At 24.9% G+C, this 19,086-nt stretch overlaps 6 protein-coding genes across 6 annotated transcripts, besides 52 other annotated features; 2 read left to right on the forward strand and 4 right to left on the reverse strand.

Moving 5' to 3' along the window:
- Positions 1-101: 101 nt before the first annotated feature.
- Positions 102-154: a sequence feature (AT_rich).
- Positions 155-651: 497 nt separating this feature from the next.
- Positions 652-679: a sequence feature (AT_rich).
- On the forward strand, positions 678-2,489 carry EDI_127010 (uncharacterized protein; the record flags this gene model as incomplete). The annotated part of the gene is made up of 1 exon (XM_001734620.1): positions 678-2,489. The coding sequence occupies one exon, from the start codon at positions 678-680 to the stop codon at positions 2,487-2,489; it is 1,812 nt and encodes a 603-aa protein (XP_001734672.1).
- A 381-nt stretch (positions 2,490-2,870) lies between these two features.
- On the reverse strand, positions 2,871-5,138 carry EDI_127020 (uncharacterized protein; the record flags this gene model as incomplete). The annotated part of the gene is made up of 1 exon (XM_001734621.1): positions 2,871-5,138. The coding sequence occupies one exon, from the start codon at positions 5,136-5,138 to the stop codon at positions 2,871-2,873; it is 2,268 nt and encodes a 755-aa protein (XP_001734673.1).
- Positions 2,931-2,994: a microsatellite.
- Positions 3,001-3,108: a microsatellite.
- Positions 3,033-3,108: a microsatellite.
- Positions 3,499-3,593: a microsatellite.
- Positions 3,755-3,941: a microsatellite.
- Positions 3,810-3,988: a microsatellite.
- Positions 4,107-4,154: a microsatellite.
- Positions 4,155-4,258: a microsatellite.
- Positions 4,378-4,548: a microsatellite.
- Positions 4,650-4,698: a sequence feature (AT_rich).
- Positions 4,758-4,786: a sequence feature (AT_rich).
- Positions 4,827-4,867: a microsatellite.
- Positions 5,138-5,215: a microsatellite.
- Positions 5,216-5,239: 24 nt separating this feature from the next.
- Positions 5,240-5,281: a sequence feature (AT_rich).
- A 25-nt stretch (positions 5,282-5,306) lies between these two features.
- Positions 5,307-5,334: a sequence feature (AT_rich).
- Positions 5,335-5,599: 265 nt separating this feature from the next.
- Positions 5,600-5,781: a microsatellite.
- A 44-nt stretch (positions 5,782-5,825) lies between these two features.
- Positions 5,826-5,939: a microsatellite.
- An 88-nt stretch (positions 5,940-6,027) lies between these two features.
- Positions 6,028-6,208: a microsatellite.
- A 72-nt stretch (positions 6,209-6,280) lies between these two features.
- Positions 6,281-6,401: a microsatellite.
- Positions 6,402-6,416: 15 nt separating this feature from the next.
- Positions 6,417-6,453: a sequence feature (AT_rich).
- Positions 6,454-6,482: 29 nt separating this feature from the next.
- Positions 6,483-6,642: a microsatellite.
- Positions 6,535-6,691: a microsatellite.
- Positions 6,692-6,710: 19 nt separating this feature from the next.
- Positions 6,711-6,742: a sequence feature (AT_rich).
- A 13-nt stretch (positions 6,743-6,755) lies between these two features.
- Positions 6,756-6,916: a microsatellite.
- Positions 6,890-7,067: a microsatellite.
- Positions 7,068-7,082: 15 nt separating this feature from the next.
- Positions 7,083-7,217: a microsatellite.
- Positions 7,218-7,270: 53 nt separating this feature from the next.
- Positions 7,271-7,363: a microsatellite.
- Positions 7,364-7,432: 69 nt separating this feature from the next.
- Positions 7,433-7,486: a sequence feature (AT_rich).
- Positions 7,487-7,625: 139 nt separating this feature from the next.
- Positions 7,626-7,698: a sequence feature (AT_rich).
- Positions 7,699-7,848: 150 nt separating this feature from the next.
- Positions 7,849-7,975: a sequence feature (AT_rich).
- Positions 7,976-8,158: a microsatellite.
- Positions 8,159-8,215: 57 nt separating this feature from the next.
- Positions 8,216-8,245: a sequence feature (AT_rich).
- A 186-nt stretch (positions 8,246-8,431) lies between these two features.
- Positions 8,432-8,613: a microsatellite.
- Positions 8,516-8,646: a microsatellite.
- Positions 8,565-8,737: a microsatellite.
- Positions 8,738-8,888: 151 nt separating this feature from the next.
- Positions 8,889-8,963: a microsatellite.
- Positions 8,964-9,034: 71 nt separating this feature from the next.
- Positions 9,035-9,194: a microsatellite.
- A 141-nt stretch (positions 9,195-9,335) lies between these two features.
- Positions 9,336-9,357: a sequence feature (AT_rich).
- A 72-nt stretch (positions 9,358-9,429) lies between these two features.
- Positions 9,430-9,452: a sequence feature (AT_rich).
- Positions 9,453-9,577: 125 nt separating this feature from the next.
- Positions 9,578-9,715: a microsatellite.
- A 79-nt stretch (positions 9,716-9,794) lies between these two features.
- Positions 9,795-9,862: a sequence feature (AT_rich).
- On the reverse strand, positions 9,858-14,663 carry EDI_127060 (multidrug resistance-associated protein, putative; the record flags this gene model as incomplete). The annotated part of the gene is made up of 1 exon (XM_001734622.1): positions 9,858-14,663. The coding sequence occupies one exon, from the start codon at positions 14,661-14,663 to the stop codon at positions 9,858-9,860; it is 4,806 nt and encodes a 1,601-aa protein (XP_001734674.1).
- Positions 14,094-14,127: a sequence feature (AT_rich).
- Positions 14,662-14,696: a sequence feature (AT_rich).
- A 180-nt stretch (positions 14,697-14,876) lies between these two features.
- Positions 14,877-14,942: a microsatellite.
- A 35-nt stretch (positions 14,943-14,977) lies between these two features.
- EDI_127070 (inositol-tetrakisphosphate 1-kinase, putative) lies at positions 14,978-15,937 on the reverse strand (the record flags this gene model as incomplete). Its single annotated transcript, XM_001734623.1, has 1 exon — positions 14,978-15,937. The coding sequence occupies one exon, from the start codon at positions 15,935-15,937 to the stop codon at positions 14,978-14,980; it is 960 nt and encodes a 319-aa protein (XP_001734675.1).
- A 6-nt stretch (positions 15,938-15,943) lies between these two features.
- Positions 15,944-15,989: a sequence feature (AT_rich).
- Positions 15,990-16,398: a repeat region.
- Positions 16,347-16,512: a repeat region.
- Positions 16,513-16,517: 5 nt separating this feature from the next.
- Positions 16,518-16,580: a sequence feature (AT_rich).
- Positions 16,573-17,016, reverse strand: EDI_127080 (uncharacterized protein; the record flags this gene model as incomplete). Its single annotated transcript, XM_001734624.1, has 1 exon — positions 16,573-17,016. One exon carries the CDS (start codon positions 17,014-17,016, stop codon positions 16,573-16,575), a length of 444 nt encoding a protein of 147 aa, XP_001734676.1.
- Positions 17,017-17,134: 118 nt separating this feature from the next.
- Positions 17,135-17,214: a sequence feature (AT_rich).
- An 84-nt stretch (positions 17,215-17,298) lies between these two features.
- EDI_127090 (rap GTPase-activating protein, putative) lies at positions 17,299-19,049 on the forward strand (the record flags this gene model as incomplete). Its single annotated transcript, XM_001734625.1, has 2 exons — positions 17,299-17,938; positions 18,001-19,049. 2 exons carry the CDS (start codon positions 17,299-17,301, stop codon positions 19,047-19,049), a joined length of 1,689 nt encoding a protein of 562 aa, XP_001734677.1.
- Positions 17,399-17,496: a microsatellite.
- Positions 19,050-19,086: the final 37 nt, after the last annotated feature.

Raw genomic sequence — 19,086 nt, forward strand, 5'->3', positions numbered from 1 at the left:
AAGAAACTTAGAAAAAAATTCAATTTAAAATTAACAAAGTTAATTATACAAATGTCATTAAAACAAAATTTTTTCAAAAAAAAAAGAAAGAAAACGATTAGAAAATATATTTTTTATGTTTTAATATATATAATAAAACTAATTAAAAAAAAATCGAATTTTTTCATAATTTGAGTTTTGAGTATTAAATCATTCAGATTGTTTAGTTTAATATTATTTTAAATCTTTCGAACAATGTTTCCAACTTAATTTGCTTCTTGAAGAATTCACTATATCTTTGTTTTCGTTTAATTGGATAAAATAAGAATATTTAAAGTAACATCAATAAATTTACAAATTTATTATTTTAGGATTTTTGTTGGTTTTAGATCAGTCAAAATATCGTTGGAATTTTTCAACGGATAGGGTAATAATAATAGAATATTCTAATAATTCATTAAATTTACACAGCATTCAATCATTTTTGTAACCACGTCATTGAAATAATATAACTTTTTAATTAAAGTACAAAGAAGATAAAATTAGTTTTTAATGACATTAAAAAAAATTATTGATTTTTGATTTTGACAAATTTTGACGTATAGAAATAAAAAAAACTAACAAAATACGAAAGAAAAATTCATTTTATAAATACCTTTTTCTTTTGAAAACTAATATTACAATTTAAAAAATATTAAATGGCAACATTAAAACAGCAACTCGCTCGTAACTCCTTTCAAAAAGCCACCTGTAAATCTATTGTTCCTCCTCTTTATACCAATTTATCTAGTGCTCAATCTTTGCCAAGCCTTGGAAGTTTATCTTCTCCTATTCATTCTCCTTATTACTCAAAGAGTTCTCGTTCATGTCAACAAACTCCAAGAACTGTAACATTTTCCAGCCAAGAAAGTCAACGAACCCCATTTATAACAACTCCAAATCAACATACAAATTGTTCTTTACGTAAAATTCCTTCAAAATTATCAAAAGTGTGTAAGCTCTTTTATAATGATGATAAACGGAAAAGACAACCTACTAATAATGAAACTGAAATATTTCAAGTATGGAAAGATATACTTATAGATATTAAGAAAGATGGAAAAAGTAAAAAATGGAGACAAACATGGAAAAATAATAATTTGGTTCTATTTGAAGATTTTATAATAAGTGATTTAAAATTTATTAGAGAGTATGTTTGGTGTCTTCCAAGAATTAAAAGAGAAGTATTGACTTGTCTTGTTAATTGTGTCCAACTTGGGTATGTTGATGACTTTCTATTTCAATATTGTTTATTGAATAATCAAAGTTTTAAAGAAGCTCTATCTTTTATTCAAACTTTACTTGACAATGCAGAATATATTTTTGATTCTAATGGAGATCCTTGTTATAATGAAGATGGTCTTATCATTCATATATCTCCAAAAAAACTCTTTTCAGTTTGTCTCCATGAGGTATTAGGAAATGACGATTTAATTACTTTTTTTACTGAATCCTATCCATTTTTCAGTGATTCATTTACTATTCTTCGTTGGTGTTTTGAATACCATAAAAAAATTAAAAAAGCTTTTTTAAATCAAAAAACTAATACAGAAAATTGTATGGAATTGATGAGACTAGAAAAAATTATTATTGGGGTTCTATTAAAGAAAGATTCTTTGGATGAAGAAATTATTAATGAAATAAAACATTATTTCTGTACGGGAATGTATTCAACTTCTTTCACTATGTCAGTTATGGAAATATTAAACAATAAAGTTGTTAATGAAACAAAAAAGGTTTCTTCAACCATCCCTTCTTCAAAGGAAGAGAAGAAACAGAAAAAATGTAAATCATATAATGAAAGAAGAACTGAATATATAGAAAACATCAACGAAGTTCAAGATGTAAATCGTGAAAATCTTTTCACTATTCATCCTTTAATTGTAGCCCAACAATTAATTTTCTTCGACTATTCAATGTTTAAAGTAATCCAACCTATCCAATTCTATCATTATGACAACTGTTGTATTAACAAATATATCTCAAAACTATCTGGCATAAAATGTCTTATTAAAAGACATACTACCTCTCCTGAGACTCTTTCTTTCTTTTTAGAAGTTGCTAAATTTTGTATTGCTCTTAATGATTTTAATATGGGATATATTATATTGGAAGAACTCTTACTTTTAACAAAAACAAATAAAGACTTATCTCAACTATTATCTCAAGAAGTTGAACAACAATTAACAAATAGCTTTTCTTTATTCTCCCCTGTGAAACGATATGACAATTATAAAAATGCAATTTACTCTTTACTTTCAACAGAAAGCTTTATTCCGTGCATCTTTATCCTTGAAAAACAATTGAAAAAACTTAACAAAAAACCACTCGTTGAAAATAATCTCCTCAACATTGCATCCATCAAAGAACATTACCAAGTCATTCAACTTTTTATTTATGCTTTAAAAAACCCTTACCAATTAGAACAAAATGTGTCGTTTCAATTTTTCTTTCATTCCATGTGTAATTAACAATCTTTCATTACAATTTAACTATTTTAAACTTATCTTATTATTACATTCATAATTTTTTTTAAACCAGAACAACAATTCATTTAATTGTGTGTAATTGTCAAGGACTGATTGATTAATTATTAAATAGAACTGAAATAATACCAACAAAAAAATAAAGTGAAAACTAAAAATGTATTTAAAAAACATAACATAATTAAGTAGACTTTCAAGGACATCAATAAAAAGTTACTACAAAATCTGGTTCTCTTAAACAAGAACACAAAATACACCGCATTGAAAAGTTATTACTCTTCTTATATGGGTAACAACCAGAAAAACAAAAAGAAGTGAAGGAACACTAAAAAACATAATTAAAATAATAAGTCAATTCTTACCTAACTAGCAGAAAGAAGGGAAATAACGAAGAAGAAGAGAAGAAGACCAATGTAAAGAGTGTTTAGAATAAAGGAAAAGAGAAGAAAGAGAAGGGAGAGGAGAGATAGGAAGAGAAGGAGAAAGAAGAACGTTTGGAGAAGAGAATTGAGAAAGAATTAAAGGGTTAGGGAAATGAGGGGGAAGATGAAGAGAAGATAGGATAGAAGAGAGATGAGGAGGAGGAGAAGAAAGAAGGGAGGGATTGAGGAAGTCATTGATTGTATGAAAAGAATTGATGATTTTTTTAGCAGAGATTGGACCGATGTTAGGAATGCCATTAGAATAGTCAGAAGGAACAAGAAGAGAATAAAGTCTAATTTGGTCAAGAGAATAGTCGAAAGTTGAAGAAGAATATAAAAGAGGATGAGAAGAAGTGAATAAGTTTTTGATAACATTTTTAGCACCATAAACAAAGATATCACTATCATTTGTTGCTATATAATCACATAATCCATCATGTTCAAGTTGATAACATTGAGCTTCAGCTTCACCTGGTGCAATTATATATGGAATGTTAATTTCTTTAAACATTTTAATAAGTTTTTGATAAATAACTTGATTCTTAATAATTCCATTACTAATACAATTAAAATTTTCTTTTTCTTTCTTTTCTTTATTATTAATTTCTTTTATTTCTTCTTCTTTTATGTTAATTATTTCTTTTATTTCTTCTTCTTCTTTTTCTTTGTTAATATCATTAATATCATCTTTATTAATATCATTAATATGATCTTTATTAATTATTTCATATATTTCTTCTTTTTCTTTCATTTGATTGTTTGTTTCTTCTTTGGAAATATGTTCTTCTTGTTTTGTTTCTTCTTTTATATTGATACAACACTTTTGTTTTTCTTTCTTTTCTTCTTTCATACGATTAATTATCTCTTCTATTTCTTGAATGATTTCTTCTTCTTGCTTTTCTTTGTTTATTTCTTCTATCTTTATTTTGTTTATTTCTTCTATCTTCACTTCTTTAGTGTCAATTTGTTTGTTTGTTCTTTCTTCTTTATTTTCTTTAGTTTTATTTCTTTCTTTTTCTATGTCATTGTTTATATTGTAATTTCTATCATTGTTGATGTTTTGTTGAAAACAATAAGATGGTTGAATGGATGTGGAATTGTTGATCCAATCTGTTGTTGTTGTGTCTTTGTCCAATTGAGGAATGAGTGGAAGAAAAGATGTTATCTCGTCTGTTCCATCTTCTCTTCTTGTGTTTTCATTTCTTCTATTTTCTTTCCTTCTTTTTTCATCATCATAATCATCGTGTTTTATCTTTTCGTCATCATAATCATCACAATCATTGTAGTCATCATAGTTATAACCACAGTTATTATAACAATCATAATCATAATTTATAGAATTAGCAGTATTGGGAAGAGTTGTGTGAGATGAAAGGATAGATTGATAAGGAGAAATAGAAAGAGGAGAAGAAGTTGAACCAATTGAATCAATTGACTCAAATGAATCAATTGAAGAAAGGAAAGGAGGAATAGAAGAATCAGAAAGAGGAATAGAAGAAAGAGAAGAAAGAAAAGAATTGATTAAAGAAGAATAAAGAGAAAAAGAAAGAGCACCAAGACCCCAAAGAGAAAGATCAGAAGATAAAAGAGAAGAATGATGAGGAGAATTAATAGAATAAGAATATCTATTATAAAAACCATGTATAATTCTATGATTAATTTGAGTATGAGTAAAAAGAAAAGGAGAAGAAGAAGAATCAAGAAGAGAATCAGAATAAATTCGTTTAATAGAATTTAAATTAGAATTAATATTTTGAATTAATGATATATTTGGAGTAAGTTTGTATTCATCTTGTTTATCTTTTTTAATAAGTAAAAGAAGTTCTTCTTCATTATTATTATTATTTGTATTATTATTTTCTATATGTTCTTTCTTTCTTTTTTGAATTGATGTTATTAATTTATTTATTTCTTTCTTTTCTATTTCTTTCTTTCTTTCTTCTTCTTTATTATATCTTTTTATCCTTTTTTTGATTGTGTTTTCTTTTAAATATGTTTGTGTTTTCCCATCAAATACAAATATTGGATAAATCCCTTTTTCTTTACTTTTGATTATTATTTTCATCATCATCGTATTCACATCTTCTTTCTTTTTCATACATCTAATTATTATCTCACTTATATCTATCGCAACTCTTTTCCCTTTAATCTCTTCCTCTTCTATCTCTTTCCCTTTCTCTTTTATCATTTCCCACATTCCTTTAATCCCCATTTCTTTCTTTTTAGTTCTTTCTTCTTTCTTTTTCCTTTTTCCTTTTTTTTCCTTTAATTGTTTTTTGTTTTTATTTTAATAATTTTGTTGTAAATCACCACAAAATATTTATAAAAATTACAATGATTAATTTAAATAATTATCTAAAAAGAAGCAACATCAATAAGGAAAAATAAATAAAGTATTATTTAATATTGAATGTAATGAATTTTGTGAGTATTGTTAAAAAATAATGTACCCTCTTTGAAATGTTTAAGAAAACAAGAAATAGAAGATGTTAAATATATGATAAGAGAATGGTATTATATTTGATAAATCAAATGAATAATTTATTCAATTAGAAAAGAACATTATTATACAGAAAAGAAATTAATGAAATGTACAATAAACATTCATTAAAAGATAAAAAGAAATAATATATAAATAAGAAGAAAAAGTAGAATCTACCTGAGAAATATGATATAGAAATAAAAGAAATAGAAAAATAAAACAATGAATGAAGAAAAGACAAATGATAGTAAAGATAAAATGAATAAAAAGAAACAATAAATAAAAATAGAATACAAAAGTAGAAGAAACTATAAAAGAAAAAAATATATAATAAGAATATACAAGAATGGATAAATGGAAATAATAAATACAATAATAAAAGAAATGAAAGACAGTATTAACACTTCTGTTCATATAAAGTAATGAAATAAAAAATAAATTTAATAAACAAATAATATTAATGATGAAAAAATGAAAAATATATAAAATAATGAAATAAAATATTTAAATTAATATAATGAAATATATAAAGAGTGTTGTAATGAATTAAATTTAATTCTTCATCAAATTAATCATTTTATTAACAACATAAAACTGATGAAATCAATATTAATAGAAGAAAAATAGAAATTAAATTAATGGAGAATGCTATTAAAACACAAATAAAGAATGATAATATAAATACACAAGAAAAAAATTATTCATAAAATTCAATATGATATAGTATTAGAAATAATTATAACATAAAACAATACATAAATATTTATACAATAGATAGAACATAAACAACAAAAATGAAATAACTAGAAATAATATTTATGAACAATAAAACCAAATTAATATCTAATTAATGAATTGAACACAAACAACATTGAATCAATTAATAATAATACAATAAATGAATGATAACACAAATAATAATAGAAGAAATATTAAATAAATAAACCATTAATATATAATGATTATGTAATTAATTATATAAAATATTAAATACTCAAGATGATTTTGTTTTATTAAACAAATAAATTTAATTATAATTATAAATGTCATCTAGAATTAATGAATTTGCTCTATATAATAATGAAATTACACAATTAAATTAAAAGAAATATATGTAATGAATTTAAAAATGAAATAAATAATAATAAATAAAATAGAGAGTCATAATATTGAGAAGAATATATAGAAAAAGAAATAATAAAGATAATAAAAAGAAAATAGAAGAGAAAATAGATAAAATCTATAATATAATATCAAAATCGAAGAATGGTAAATGAAACAAACAATGAACATGCGTCTCACTATATTAAATGAAATTAAAAATTATAATTATTCATTTACATCAACAATTAAACAAATAATAGAATAAAATATTAATAAAAGAAAAGAAAATTTATAGATAAAAAATATCAAAATAAATAATATCAAACATTTATCAAATAACAATGAATATACAAAAATTAAACAAATATTATATACAAAAAAGGAATAATGAAAATAAAATAAAAACACGAGAAAGGACTAATAACATTAATTAATATTAATAGTTGAAATAGAATATATAAAAGAATATAAGAAAAGAAATAGAATTATTATAAATGAAATATATGAAAACAAAATCATAAACAATAAATAATAGAACTTCCAAAAAAAATAAAATATATTATCATTATAAAAAAAATATAAGAGAAATAAGAAATAAATAATATAAAGGAACAGTTAATAGAAGAGATAACACAGATATGAATATAAATAAAGAAATAAGTAAATTAACAGATGAAAAATAGAGTGCATAACCAAATGAGCAAAAAGTTGAAAATTCCAGGAATAGATTTAATTGAAAGATTTTTGATAAACTACCTTATATTAATAAAAGAATAAATAAAGAATTGATTAAATAATAATTAAATATACAAAACGAAATTCTAAATTGAATGAATATATTAATATATAAAATGAGACAAATTAAATCATAATAATTATACATATTATATGGTTAAGTTATGTATTAAAGTATTTATCACATTTATTAAATATAAAATTGAATAACACTTATTAATGAATAATAAAAAAAATAACACATCAGAAATTTAAGATATTCTCATATCAATATAAAGAATGATTAATTGAAAGTACATTATTACAAACAAATAGTATTAGAATTTTAATTAACAGAAATGTTTAATAATATCAGGAAACCATGTGATAATGTAAATCAATTTTAGATAATAAAATGATTAAAATGTTATAATAATAATCAAGAAGAAATATTTGAAAATATAAAATATATGATGAATTGAAAATACAACTATTATAATTCCAATAACATAAATAATGATATGAATATTGAAATATGAATACTCAACTGAGATATCTTTTCTCATATTCATAATTTCTAATGACTGTATATCAATACATTTAATGAGAATAATTCAAAAAGTAATTATATTAATCAATAATACAATATAGAAATAAACATTTAATTTATATTAATGATTTAAAATAATTACAAATTCAAATGAAGATATGATAATTACAAATAACATAATAATAATATTATTATTATTTAAAACAATTAACAAGAAAATAAATAATGATAAATGAAAATATACAAGAAGAAATAAGAAATAATACACAATTAAGTGATATTAAACAATACATTCCTATGAATAAAATTAGTGCATAAATTAAATAAAGAAAAATAAAATGGAAGAATAATTAGATGAAATACATATTAATAAATAATATAACAACAACACAAAACAATAGTATTAATATGATACTATGTTAAATATTGATGATGTATCAATAAATTAAATATTAATTTTATATAATAACCTTGATATTATGTGAAATAGAACTAATTGAAATACATTTAAGGAAAGTATTTTATTTAAATCCATATATTCTAAATTATAACAAGAGATAAATTATATACATCATGACATTGATATTGAATATAATTAGAGTTGAAGAGATGAAAGTAGAAAAGAATTAATTAAAATATAAATGAAATTTGAATGAAAACTAACAACACAAGAAATAAATAAATTAATAGAATTAAAGAATGAATATCAAGAATGAATAATAATAAAAAGAATTTTTTTATAAAGAAAAATAATAGAGAGAATAAAAGAAATAATAAAAAGAAGTATAAAAGAAATGATAAAAGAAATGATAAAAGAAATGATAAAAGAAAATAAAAGAATAATATCATAATAAATAGATGAAAAATAAATCATTAGATTTTACAAACATATAAAAGAATGAACATATTATAATAATTAAAAAATATTGAAATCATTAAAAAATAAATTGAATGAATATATCCAAATATTAATAATATATGAAAACTTATTAATAAACGGATCAAGAAAACTAGATATAACACATAATGAAAATACAAAATAATGTACATATTGTATAAATAATATAACGTCTATATATATATTGTTAGTATATAGAATGAGAAAGAACAGAAAATTGATAATACAAATATGTAAATGAAGAAACATTTAAATCAATAACTAGTAAATAACATAAATAATTATACAATATACAATTTTTACTTCATTATATAACATCAACACACTGTTTAATTATAATTACTTATAACAAATACTTATTAACATGAGATGATATTAAATTAATATTTGAAATAATATATATCTTCAATATAATAAACAAAATAAAAACACATAATAATTAATATAACTAATATAAAATGAAAATAATAACAACTATTTAAAAAAGTAAATACAAAGTATTACAAAATAATGAATATAAAGATGAGGTAATTAGAAATCATTCAAATTGTGATATATAATGATTGATTTAAACATAATTTATCAACAAAATATAAAATAATTAGAAAATGATATAGATATACAACAATAATAATGACATTACGAATTAAACAAGTGAAAGATAATATATATTAATTATATAACAATGGTTGCTGTAATGATGTAAACTCACATCACATCAATTAAATACTCTAATACTACAGAGAGTGATGTTGAATATAAAAATAATTATAATTATGTAACTTCCCAAAACAATAAAAGCATGAATAAACAAATAAATATCATTGTTTAGATTATTTTTTTTAATAATGTTATTCTATGAAACATCCAGTTTTATTTGTTATTTCTTAGATTGGATAATAGTATTTCATCATTTTCATTATATTTCATATACTTGCTTCATTTTTTATTATAAGTTAATTTCTTTTCATTTTTGACTTGTTCTTCTTTGTTTGATTTCTTAATTTCAATTTTTATTTGTTATTTTATGTTGTTCAATTTGTTTTGTGATAATGTTAATGTTAGTAATAAATGCCCATTAACATGGATATTTACTTCAAATACAAATGTTTACAATATGAATTAAAAATAAAAACCAAAAAATATTATTTGATTTCTTTTAAAAATTAGTTAAAGTTAAAAATTAAAGAATACTTGGTTGAGTAGAAGGATGGTTATCATTTTGGTCTTTCTTTTCTGTTGGTGGTTCGATATCTATTAACTTTGCTCCTTTTTCTTCTTGATTTTCTTCATTTCCTTCTTCAATATCAAAACCAGTCTTAGAAACAAGAGCAGCAAATTCTGGACATGTCTTTTTCAATTCTTCAGGTGCTCCAAATCCAAGCACACGTCCTTTTTCTAACATTAAAATCTTGTCACAAGTTAAGATAGTGTGTAAACGATGAGCAATCATGAACATAGTACTTCCTTTACAATGTGTGAATAGTGCATTGAAAATTCTCTTTTCTGTTTGTAAATCAACATTAGCAGTAGCTTCATCAAGAACAATAACTTTTGATCTAGACAATAGTCCTCTTGCAAGACAAATTAATTGTCGTTCTCCGATAGAGAAATTAGATCCTCCTTCTGCAATTTCAGTTTCAAGACCATTTCCTTTAGAGAAAATATGTTCTCTAATATTAACATCATCTAAAGCTTGAATGAGTTCTTCATCTGTATGTTTTCCAAGAATATCAAGATTCTTTCTTAATGTTCCCCTGAACAAAACAGGTTCTTGTGGAATAACACATAACCTACTTCTTAATGTTTCAAGAGCAAGAGTAGAAGTATCAACACCATCAATAATAATTCTTCCAGAAGTCATCTCATACAATCTGAACAATGTAATCATAATGGATGATTTACCAGCTCCAGTTCTTCCAACAATACCAACACTTTCTCCTGGATGGACATGAATAGTTAAGTCATTAACAGCAGGTGGTAAATCAGGGTTATATGTCATTGTAACATTTTGGAATTGAACATCTCCAGCCTCTGGCCAATTTTCTGGAACATGTCCAGTAACAGTTGGATCAGTTTCTTTAATTCCTCTTTCTGATGGTAAAGTCAAATATTCACAAACAGCTTGAATAGCAGTTGATTGAGTTTGAACCTCAACAGATGATTGAATTAATTGATTCAAAATATTATTGAATTGGAACATATAAAGAATAAGTAAAGCAATGAGTGATGGTGAGACACTAGAAATTCTCATTGAACTGAAAATAACAACAGCACCAAGTCCAATACATCCAATTAATTCAATTCTCATTCCAAGCCAACGTTGACAAACATTAGTGGCATAATAAATTTTTTGTTGTTTGTTTAATTTTTCTGATAAAATAGAAGTGAAACGATGGTTATTCTTCATAATACGAATAGTATCTAATCCAAGTAATGTTTCTTGGAATGTATTGTATAAAGGACTTCTATAAACCATATCCAATCTCAATAACTGCTTTGCATAAGTCATATACCAATTAAATACATAGAAGAACCAATAAATACTAAGAGCAAAAACACCAAGCATCATATCACATGAAATAGATGTAATAATAATAGTGACAATAGAAAGGGTAACAGAAGAAATAAATTGAGCTAATGACAAATTGATTTTATCATCAATAACAAATAAATTCTCACTGAATCGATTCAAAATTCTTCCAATTGGTGTTGCTTGGAAGAAAGACATTGGTGAATTAAGAACACGATTTAATGCATCAAAGTGAAGATTAATAGATGCCTTTCCATTAAATGCTCCAAGAGAGATGAAACGAATAATAATAAATATCAATACAACAAACACAATCAATCCATAAGATCCAACAAGTGCATACCCACTTAAATCTTTAAAGAAAGCAGAATTGTTCTTTTTCTCTTCATCAGTCCAAATAACTAACCAGAAGTTAGATCCAATAAGTAAGAATGATGAAATAAAGAAGAATACCATAACAAAAGTAAAGTAAACCCAGCCACCATATTTTATATAAGTTAACATAGTTCCAAAACCAGCATAAGTTTGTGTATTTTCTTTAGCTATTAATTGAGATGCTTTCATTCCTTTTTTAACCTTTCTTTTTAAAATTCGTTTTCCATGTTCATCACCATGAGATACATTAGCAACATAATTAGAATATAACCTAGTAAATTCACTGTTTTGACTTGCTTTTAATTCTTCAAAAGTACCTTTTTCAATGAAAGTTCCATTTTTCATAACATAAATGTAATCACATTCTGGTAAATATTGGAAAGTTTGAGTAATTAAAATACGTGTTTTCTCTGAAAGTACTCCTTTAATACAATTGTTGAAAATATTTTGTCCAACATTAGCGTCAACAGCACTTAAACAATCATCTAATAAATAAATATCTGCATTTTGATAAGTAGCACGTGCTAATGCTAATCTTTGTTTTTGTCCTCCTGATAAATTAGATCCACCAATACCAACTTCCATTTGATCAGCACCAGGGAAATTTTCTAAATCATTTCTTAATTCACAAGCAGCAACAACTTTTTCATATAAATCATTGTCATGTTTCTTTCCAAATACTACGTTGTCATGAACAGTAAGATTTTGGACCCATGCATTTTGAGCAACATATCCAATTTTTCCATTATAAAGTGCCATACCATTTGTTTTATGTAAATTACCTAATAATGATTTAAAGAATGCAGTTTTACCACATCCAACTTCTCCAATAATTCCAATAAGTTGTCCTTTTTGAGCAGTAAAGTTAATATCTGAAAGTGCAATTGAATCATTATCTTCCCATGTATAACTAGCATGTTCTACTGCAATAACAGGTGAGTCTGGTGAAGCAGGTTCTACTGCAACAATGACATTATCAGCATCTCTATCTTTTTGGTCTTCACCTTTTAATAAAAATTCTTGAATTCTTCTCATAGAAGTAACACCTTGCATAGTATCATTTAATAATTTAGGGAATCTAATAAGAGGAAGTCTCATAATATTAAATAATCCGAGAGTAATAAATGCGTCCATTGGTTTAAGTGCTCCAGAATCACCTCCTGCAATTATAGTAATAATACCATATGTAACAAAACTGACTGAAGGTGGAATAGCCCAAACAATAAAATTCATACAACTTCTGAATGCAATAACAAACAAAATATGTTTGACTTCTTTCTTTCTTGTTTCGTGTAACTGTCCATGAAGATGAGATTCCCATACCATTACTTTAACTGTTTTAATTGCATTTAATACTTCTGTTAATAATTTGACACGAGTATCTTTAATGATCATTAATTTTCTCATCTGTCTTACAATAAATCTAGCTAATACAACATTAGCGAAAACAGCAAGGAACATAATAACTAATCCAGCAAATGCAGACCATTGAACTACACAGAATAACCAGACAATAGATATGATAACTTCTAATGAGCATGACCATAATAAATGAACTTGAGAACACATGTCATTAACACAATTTGCATCAACTGACATCATATTAAGAATTTGACCATGTGGAGTAGTAGAAAGTGACTTAGCATTCATTGAAAATATTCTTTCATACATAGCCATAATAAGCGTTGATCTCATTTTTTGTCCAACTAATGTAGTAATATAATTAAAGTAATGTCCAGATACAGATGAAATTATAGCAACAATAGTAACTATTACACCAAATAACATTCCTGCACTTCTACTATATCTCCAATCTAATTCTTCAGAACCAGCAGATTCAAAAACAGTTGTAGAATATGAAGATCCGTCTTGATATGAATGCCATTTAGATCCCATCCTAATCATAATAGTTTGAGCAACAATTGGAATAAACATAGTAATATCAAAAATAAGTCTAGGAATGATAGCTATTAACATTGCTTTTCCATTTAATCTAAACATAACTCTTAATAATTTAGGTTTTGCTTTTTCTTTTGCTTTTTCCCAAGCAACTTCAAATTGTCTAACAAGATAATTAGATCTATTTTTTATATCTAATTGATCAATATCTGAAACATCCATTGTCATTCCTTTTTGATATCCTCTTTTAAATCCTAAAATTTCTTTAATATTAGAGAATGTAATAAAATCAATAAAATGTTTTATTTTTTCAAAGAAACTTCTTTGTGGTTTAGCACGAGAATCTACAGGTTGGTTATTTCTTAATAATCCTAAAGTATCATTTTGATATGATTGACTAACTGATGTATTAGACATTGGAGTAAAATGAATTGATGACCCATAAATATCTCCACCATTATCTTCTTCTTGACTATTAGATCTATCAGCATCTCTTTCTTCTTTATTTGAAGAAACAACTCTTTTATATTCAGGATTAATAAATCTATTGTCTTGTTTAAATAACATTGAGAATGAAAGAATTAAAGAGGCTACTACTTCAATCCAATAAAGAATAATAAATAGAATATTTATTAAATTAATAAATGTTCTGTGTGAATCTGATGAAGTAACAGTTCCAATGAATAATAAATGAATAAACATTTGTCCTAAAATAAATATTTGAACAAATGTTCCAAAAAATACTGATCTTTGTCTTTCAAAGTAAAAATCAATCATTACAATTAACCAATCAATACAAAGAAGGAAATTTGGAATAATTAAATAATAAGCAATTCCTTCTTCTGGATCATAATATTTAATATCTGTTTGTTTATAAATAGTTGAATTCATTAATCCATAACATAAGGGAATAACTGCTCGTGCCAAACAAATCATAAATATTACTAACATTGGAACAATTCGAAAAATAAACAACCAGCTAATTGTTTGTGGTGCTGTTGTTTTTGGCATGAAAATTACTTTAATTAATCGATAGAACAATGGTCCAAATAATAATAATGTAAACAATGTCATGGCAAAGCCAGATAAGTACAGTGTCAATTCTTCATGTTCTTCATCAAAGAATTCTGGTGCTTTGTTGTCTGTAAACCATTGGAAAAATGCACTATCTGAGACAGCCATTTATTATATATTTTTCTAAGATATTATTTTTTAGTTTATAGTCTAAAGTATTCAATCTCTAAATCTATAATTATCTATTTTATCCTTTTCTTTTCGCTTCATTACCAATTCCTCTTTTTTTATTTGATATTATCTTCTCGTGGTAACATTCTTTCTCTCTTTTGTTACTTCTCTCAAGGGTTCATCTTAAAAAATTTTTCTGAACTAATCGACTTTTCCTTGTTATTTTTAGTTATTATCTTTTAAAATTATTTTTTTTCATATTTTTATAATTATTCTATAAAAAAAGAATACTAACAGTATACGAAGATATTCTAAATTTTTGCTACCTCAATATAACACAACGCAATCTTTTCTACGAACCAATCAAAATCTACTTTTCCTCCATAAGACGGGAACACATTAACATCAACAACTAAAGGGATCCCTTGTTCATTTTCCTTAATAAAATCAATCCCACATAACTGAACACCTAACGCACAACGAACTTTATAAGCTAAATCACACATCTCAGCTTCAGTTGTCAAATTTAACAAGATTGGATCGTCTAAAATTTTACTACCAAAACGATTAGCTGAGTTTTCAATAAGACTTTGTTTATCTATTACCCCTTCAGGCCAACTAAGTATATCTTCTAAATGTTGGTTATTAAAATCAACAGATTTTACTCCACATCGATGAACATTCGGTAAAGATGTTCTTGTTTGCCATTTGAGAGTATTCCCAATACAAAATACTTTTACAATTTTATTGTTATGATTTATATAGTCTTGACATAAACAAGGATATTGAATGTCATCTATCCCTTCTTGTTCCAATACAATCTTCATTTGGTGAGCATTAAAAGTGCCTTGTGCATTTTCTGGTTTAACAATAAAAGGAAGAGTAAGTTGTTTTGATTGAAGTAATTGAATTACCTCTTCTTTTGATTTAACGTTAAATGAATTAGGAATAGGGATATTATTTTTAATTAAGAGTGCATTAATTTCTTCTCTGCTATTCATCATATCATGAATTGCACTACTTTCTAAGAATAAAACTTTTGGATGATCTTTTTCATACTTTCTCATTTCATCTGCCATTTTACCTACTGGGTGCGTTCTTTTAGTGATAATAGCATCAGGCTCTTTGTCAGGTAATTCAGTGGATAGGGTGATATTAAAGACTATATTATTTAATTCAATTTGAGTATAGTCTTTTGTAGAAATAAATAATGTTTTTTGTTTTGATTCAGGAAGCCATATAACTAAAGAAACAGTTTGTTTTGTTGTCATGGAAAGATATAAAGAAATAATAAGATAAAATTAAAAATTTATTTAATAAAAAAAAGAAATCAATTACAATTTACCTATGATTAGGTTTTCATCATGTTGAGAAGTGAGTAAATCAGTTTCTACAACACGTTTTATTTCTATTGAAATAATATTTTTTTCAATCACGCCTAAATTAAATGGCTTATTGTTTAAATTGTTGCATGGTTTTTATTTGAATTTAATGAATATTAAAATTCTTCTTTGTTTATAACTATTTTAAGAAGAACATATCCATAACACTATAACCCATCTCCTTTGTCCTTAACAATCACTTAAAAAATCCCTTTTTCTTGATAACGTTCAGGGCATTCAGTACCAAACTACTATTAATAAATATACTTGCATGTTGGTAAATGGTAATATTTCCATCATAATAAATGATTCATTGAGAATCATTTATGATAAATATTAATAAATAACAACCAACTAGTCTTGAATGGGGGCACCACGTTACCCAAGGTAAGTCGCAACCACACAATAACTGTGGATTCAAAAATTGGATTTATTTTAGTGTTCTGTGTAATGTCTCTAACATGTAACCATTATATCTTATTAAAAATTTATTTGATAATAAAAAAATTAATAAAACATAAAAACTAATTTTCTTGAAGGATAACTGAAGAGGGATAATAAAATTGGGCACAGGTAATTGTTGTTGAGTTAATTGAAAGTGAACGAGCAGATTCCATTAACCCTTCTATTAAAACATCCATCTCTTCAGGATTTACTGTTTGAATTACACAATTTCCAGCTGATGTTTTAATTAATAATTGAAAAGGATTTAACCTTAGAAAGAGAGTATTTGATAAATCCATTTGAACTTCTTGAATCAACCGAATGTCATAAATTTCTTTATTTATAATGATAGCCTCAATAGAAAAAATGATTAATTGTCCGTCTGAACATTGAATTACTCTTGTCTTCTTTTTATTAAATCGATTTATTTGATAAACATAAAATAACCCACCTAAATGGATATACTTCTTTTGAACAAATTGGTCAATTATTGAGTTGATGTGTTCTACTTCTACAAATTCCATTCTTTGTCTCTTCACAAGAGATTTTTTCGTGATATTATCTTGTCATATACCATTAAATTTTTTTGTGTTTTTTTCTTTTAGTAATTTATAAATCTTTTTTGCTAATGTTAAGTCATACTTTAAAATAAATATATATCAATTTATATTGGTCAAATAAAAATTAACTAAATAATAAAGAATAAATATATTAAATTAAATGAGAAAAAAGAAAACATAGAAAATAGGATGAATGGATGAGAGAAGAAAAAAAAAAGAAAACTGAAAACAAGATTGTTGAGAAGAATGAACACACCACCAAGTTCAAATAATGAGATAGACATAGACGATTTATTAAATGAACCAAATATGACTAGTGCAGAAACTATTAGAAAAGAAGCACTTAAAAAAGAAGAAGAAGAAAAACGGATTCAAGAAGAAAAAGAAAAAGCTGAAGAAATAAGAAGAGCTGAAGAGGAGCAAAAGCAATACGAAGAAGAACAATATCAAAAGCTACTTGAAAATCAACAACAAGAACAAATAGAACGAAAAATGAGTAAAGTAGATAAAACTGTTGAACTCACACCTACATTATTATTATGCCACTTTAATGTAGAGATTAAAGCAATTTATCCAATTCCTGATGTTATTTATTTTAATAGAAAATCATTAAAATCAAGAGAACACTTATTTAGTTTGATTGATTCAACATCATTTGATATATTAACTACTGATCCATGGTCATCAGTTTATTATACTTCAGAAGATTGGACATTTGCACCAATTTCAAATGAAATGGTTGATGACAATATTTTACAAGATAGGTATAATATTGAAACAAATCAAAATTCAGTTACATTTCATAAAGAAAGAAGAAATAGTAAAATGCCAATTATTGAAGCAGAAACTGAATTTCCCTTTTATGAGACATATTTTTACAATAAAAGTTTGTTTTATTATATTAGTGATTTCTGTTATACAAAAGTTTTAGTAATTAATTTTTATTAGAAACAGTTAAACATTATTTGGACAAAGAAGATTCAATACTTCTTTCTGTTGATGAAAGCAAAAAATATAAAAAAGCTATTTTGAGAACAAGTAAAGAATATGTTAAGTTAGTTATTCCACCTGATACTGATCCAACAAAATATAGAAACATCTTCCCAAAAGGAGCTAAAGTCATGAAATATTCAAATATTCCACAAATTGATGATGAATTATTAACAATTGAACAAAGATCAACAGTAAGAAAATATAAATTTGGAGTTGTTTGTGTTAAACCAGGACAAGACGAAAATGCTATCTTTGGTAATGATGAAATACCAAAACGATTTTATGAATTAATGTTTTTGATTGCTGAAAAAATAAAATTAGAAGGATTTGGTGCTTACAGTGGAGGTTTAGATACTAAATTTAATGAAACTGGTGAATTTAGTTTCTACACAAAGTATTTTAATAATGAAGTTATGTTTCATGTTGCTCCTTTATTACCAACAAGTGATAATGATATCCAAAAATTAGAACGTAAAAGACATATAGGAAATGATATTGTTGTATTAGTCTTCTTAGAAGAAGGAGTTAAACATTTTGATCCACGGTTATTTACTTCTCATTTTAACCATATCTTTGTTATTGTTCAACCAATTAGTAAAGAAGAAGCATACACAACATTAGGTCTTGATTTAAAAGAAAGTGATTCACTTAGTTCTAATCCTGTTAACTCTACACAATCTGACGAAGCTCTTAAATACATTGATCCAATGACTTTAGAAAGTATTGCTAGTTCTAAACAAGTAGTTGGAGGTGATAAAAGTACATTAGATACAAGTGGGTTGATTGATCAATTTTGTCGAGTTTCTATAGTAACAAAGCCTAGTATATCTCCATTCCCCCCTTATCTTGATAGTGGTGTTTATCGTATGGACTTGAAATTTAGAGATTTTTTGATGCAAAAAATGATTAATGGTGAACGTACTGCATTACGTTATCCCCCATTTAGGACAAATGCTGAGAACACACGAAGACAGCAAATAGCGTGTATTGCTGCAAAGCTTTAATTTATTTGAATGTGGTAGATTGTTTTCTTTAATAGTC

This window comes from Entamoeba dispar, genomic scaffold, assembly GCF_000209125.1.
Source record: "Entamoeba dispar SAW760 scf_1105229458423 genomic scaffold, whole genome shotgun sequence".
NCBI lineage: Eukaryota > Evosea > Mastigamoebida > Endamoebidae > Entamoeba > Entamoeba dispar.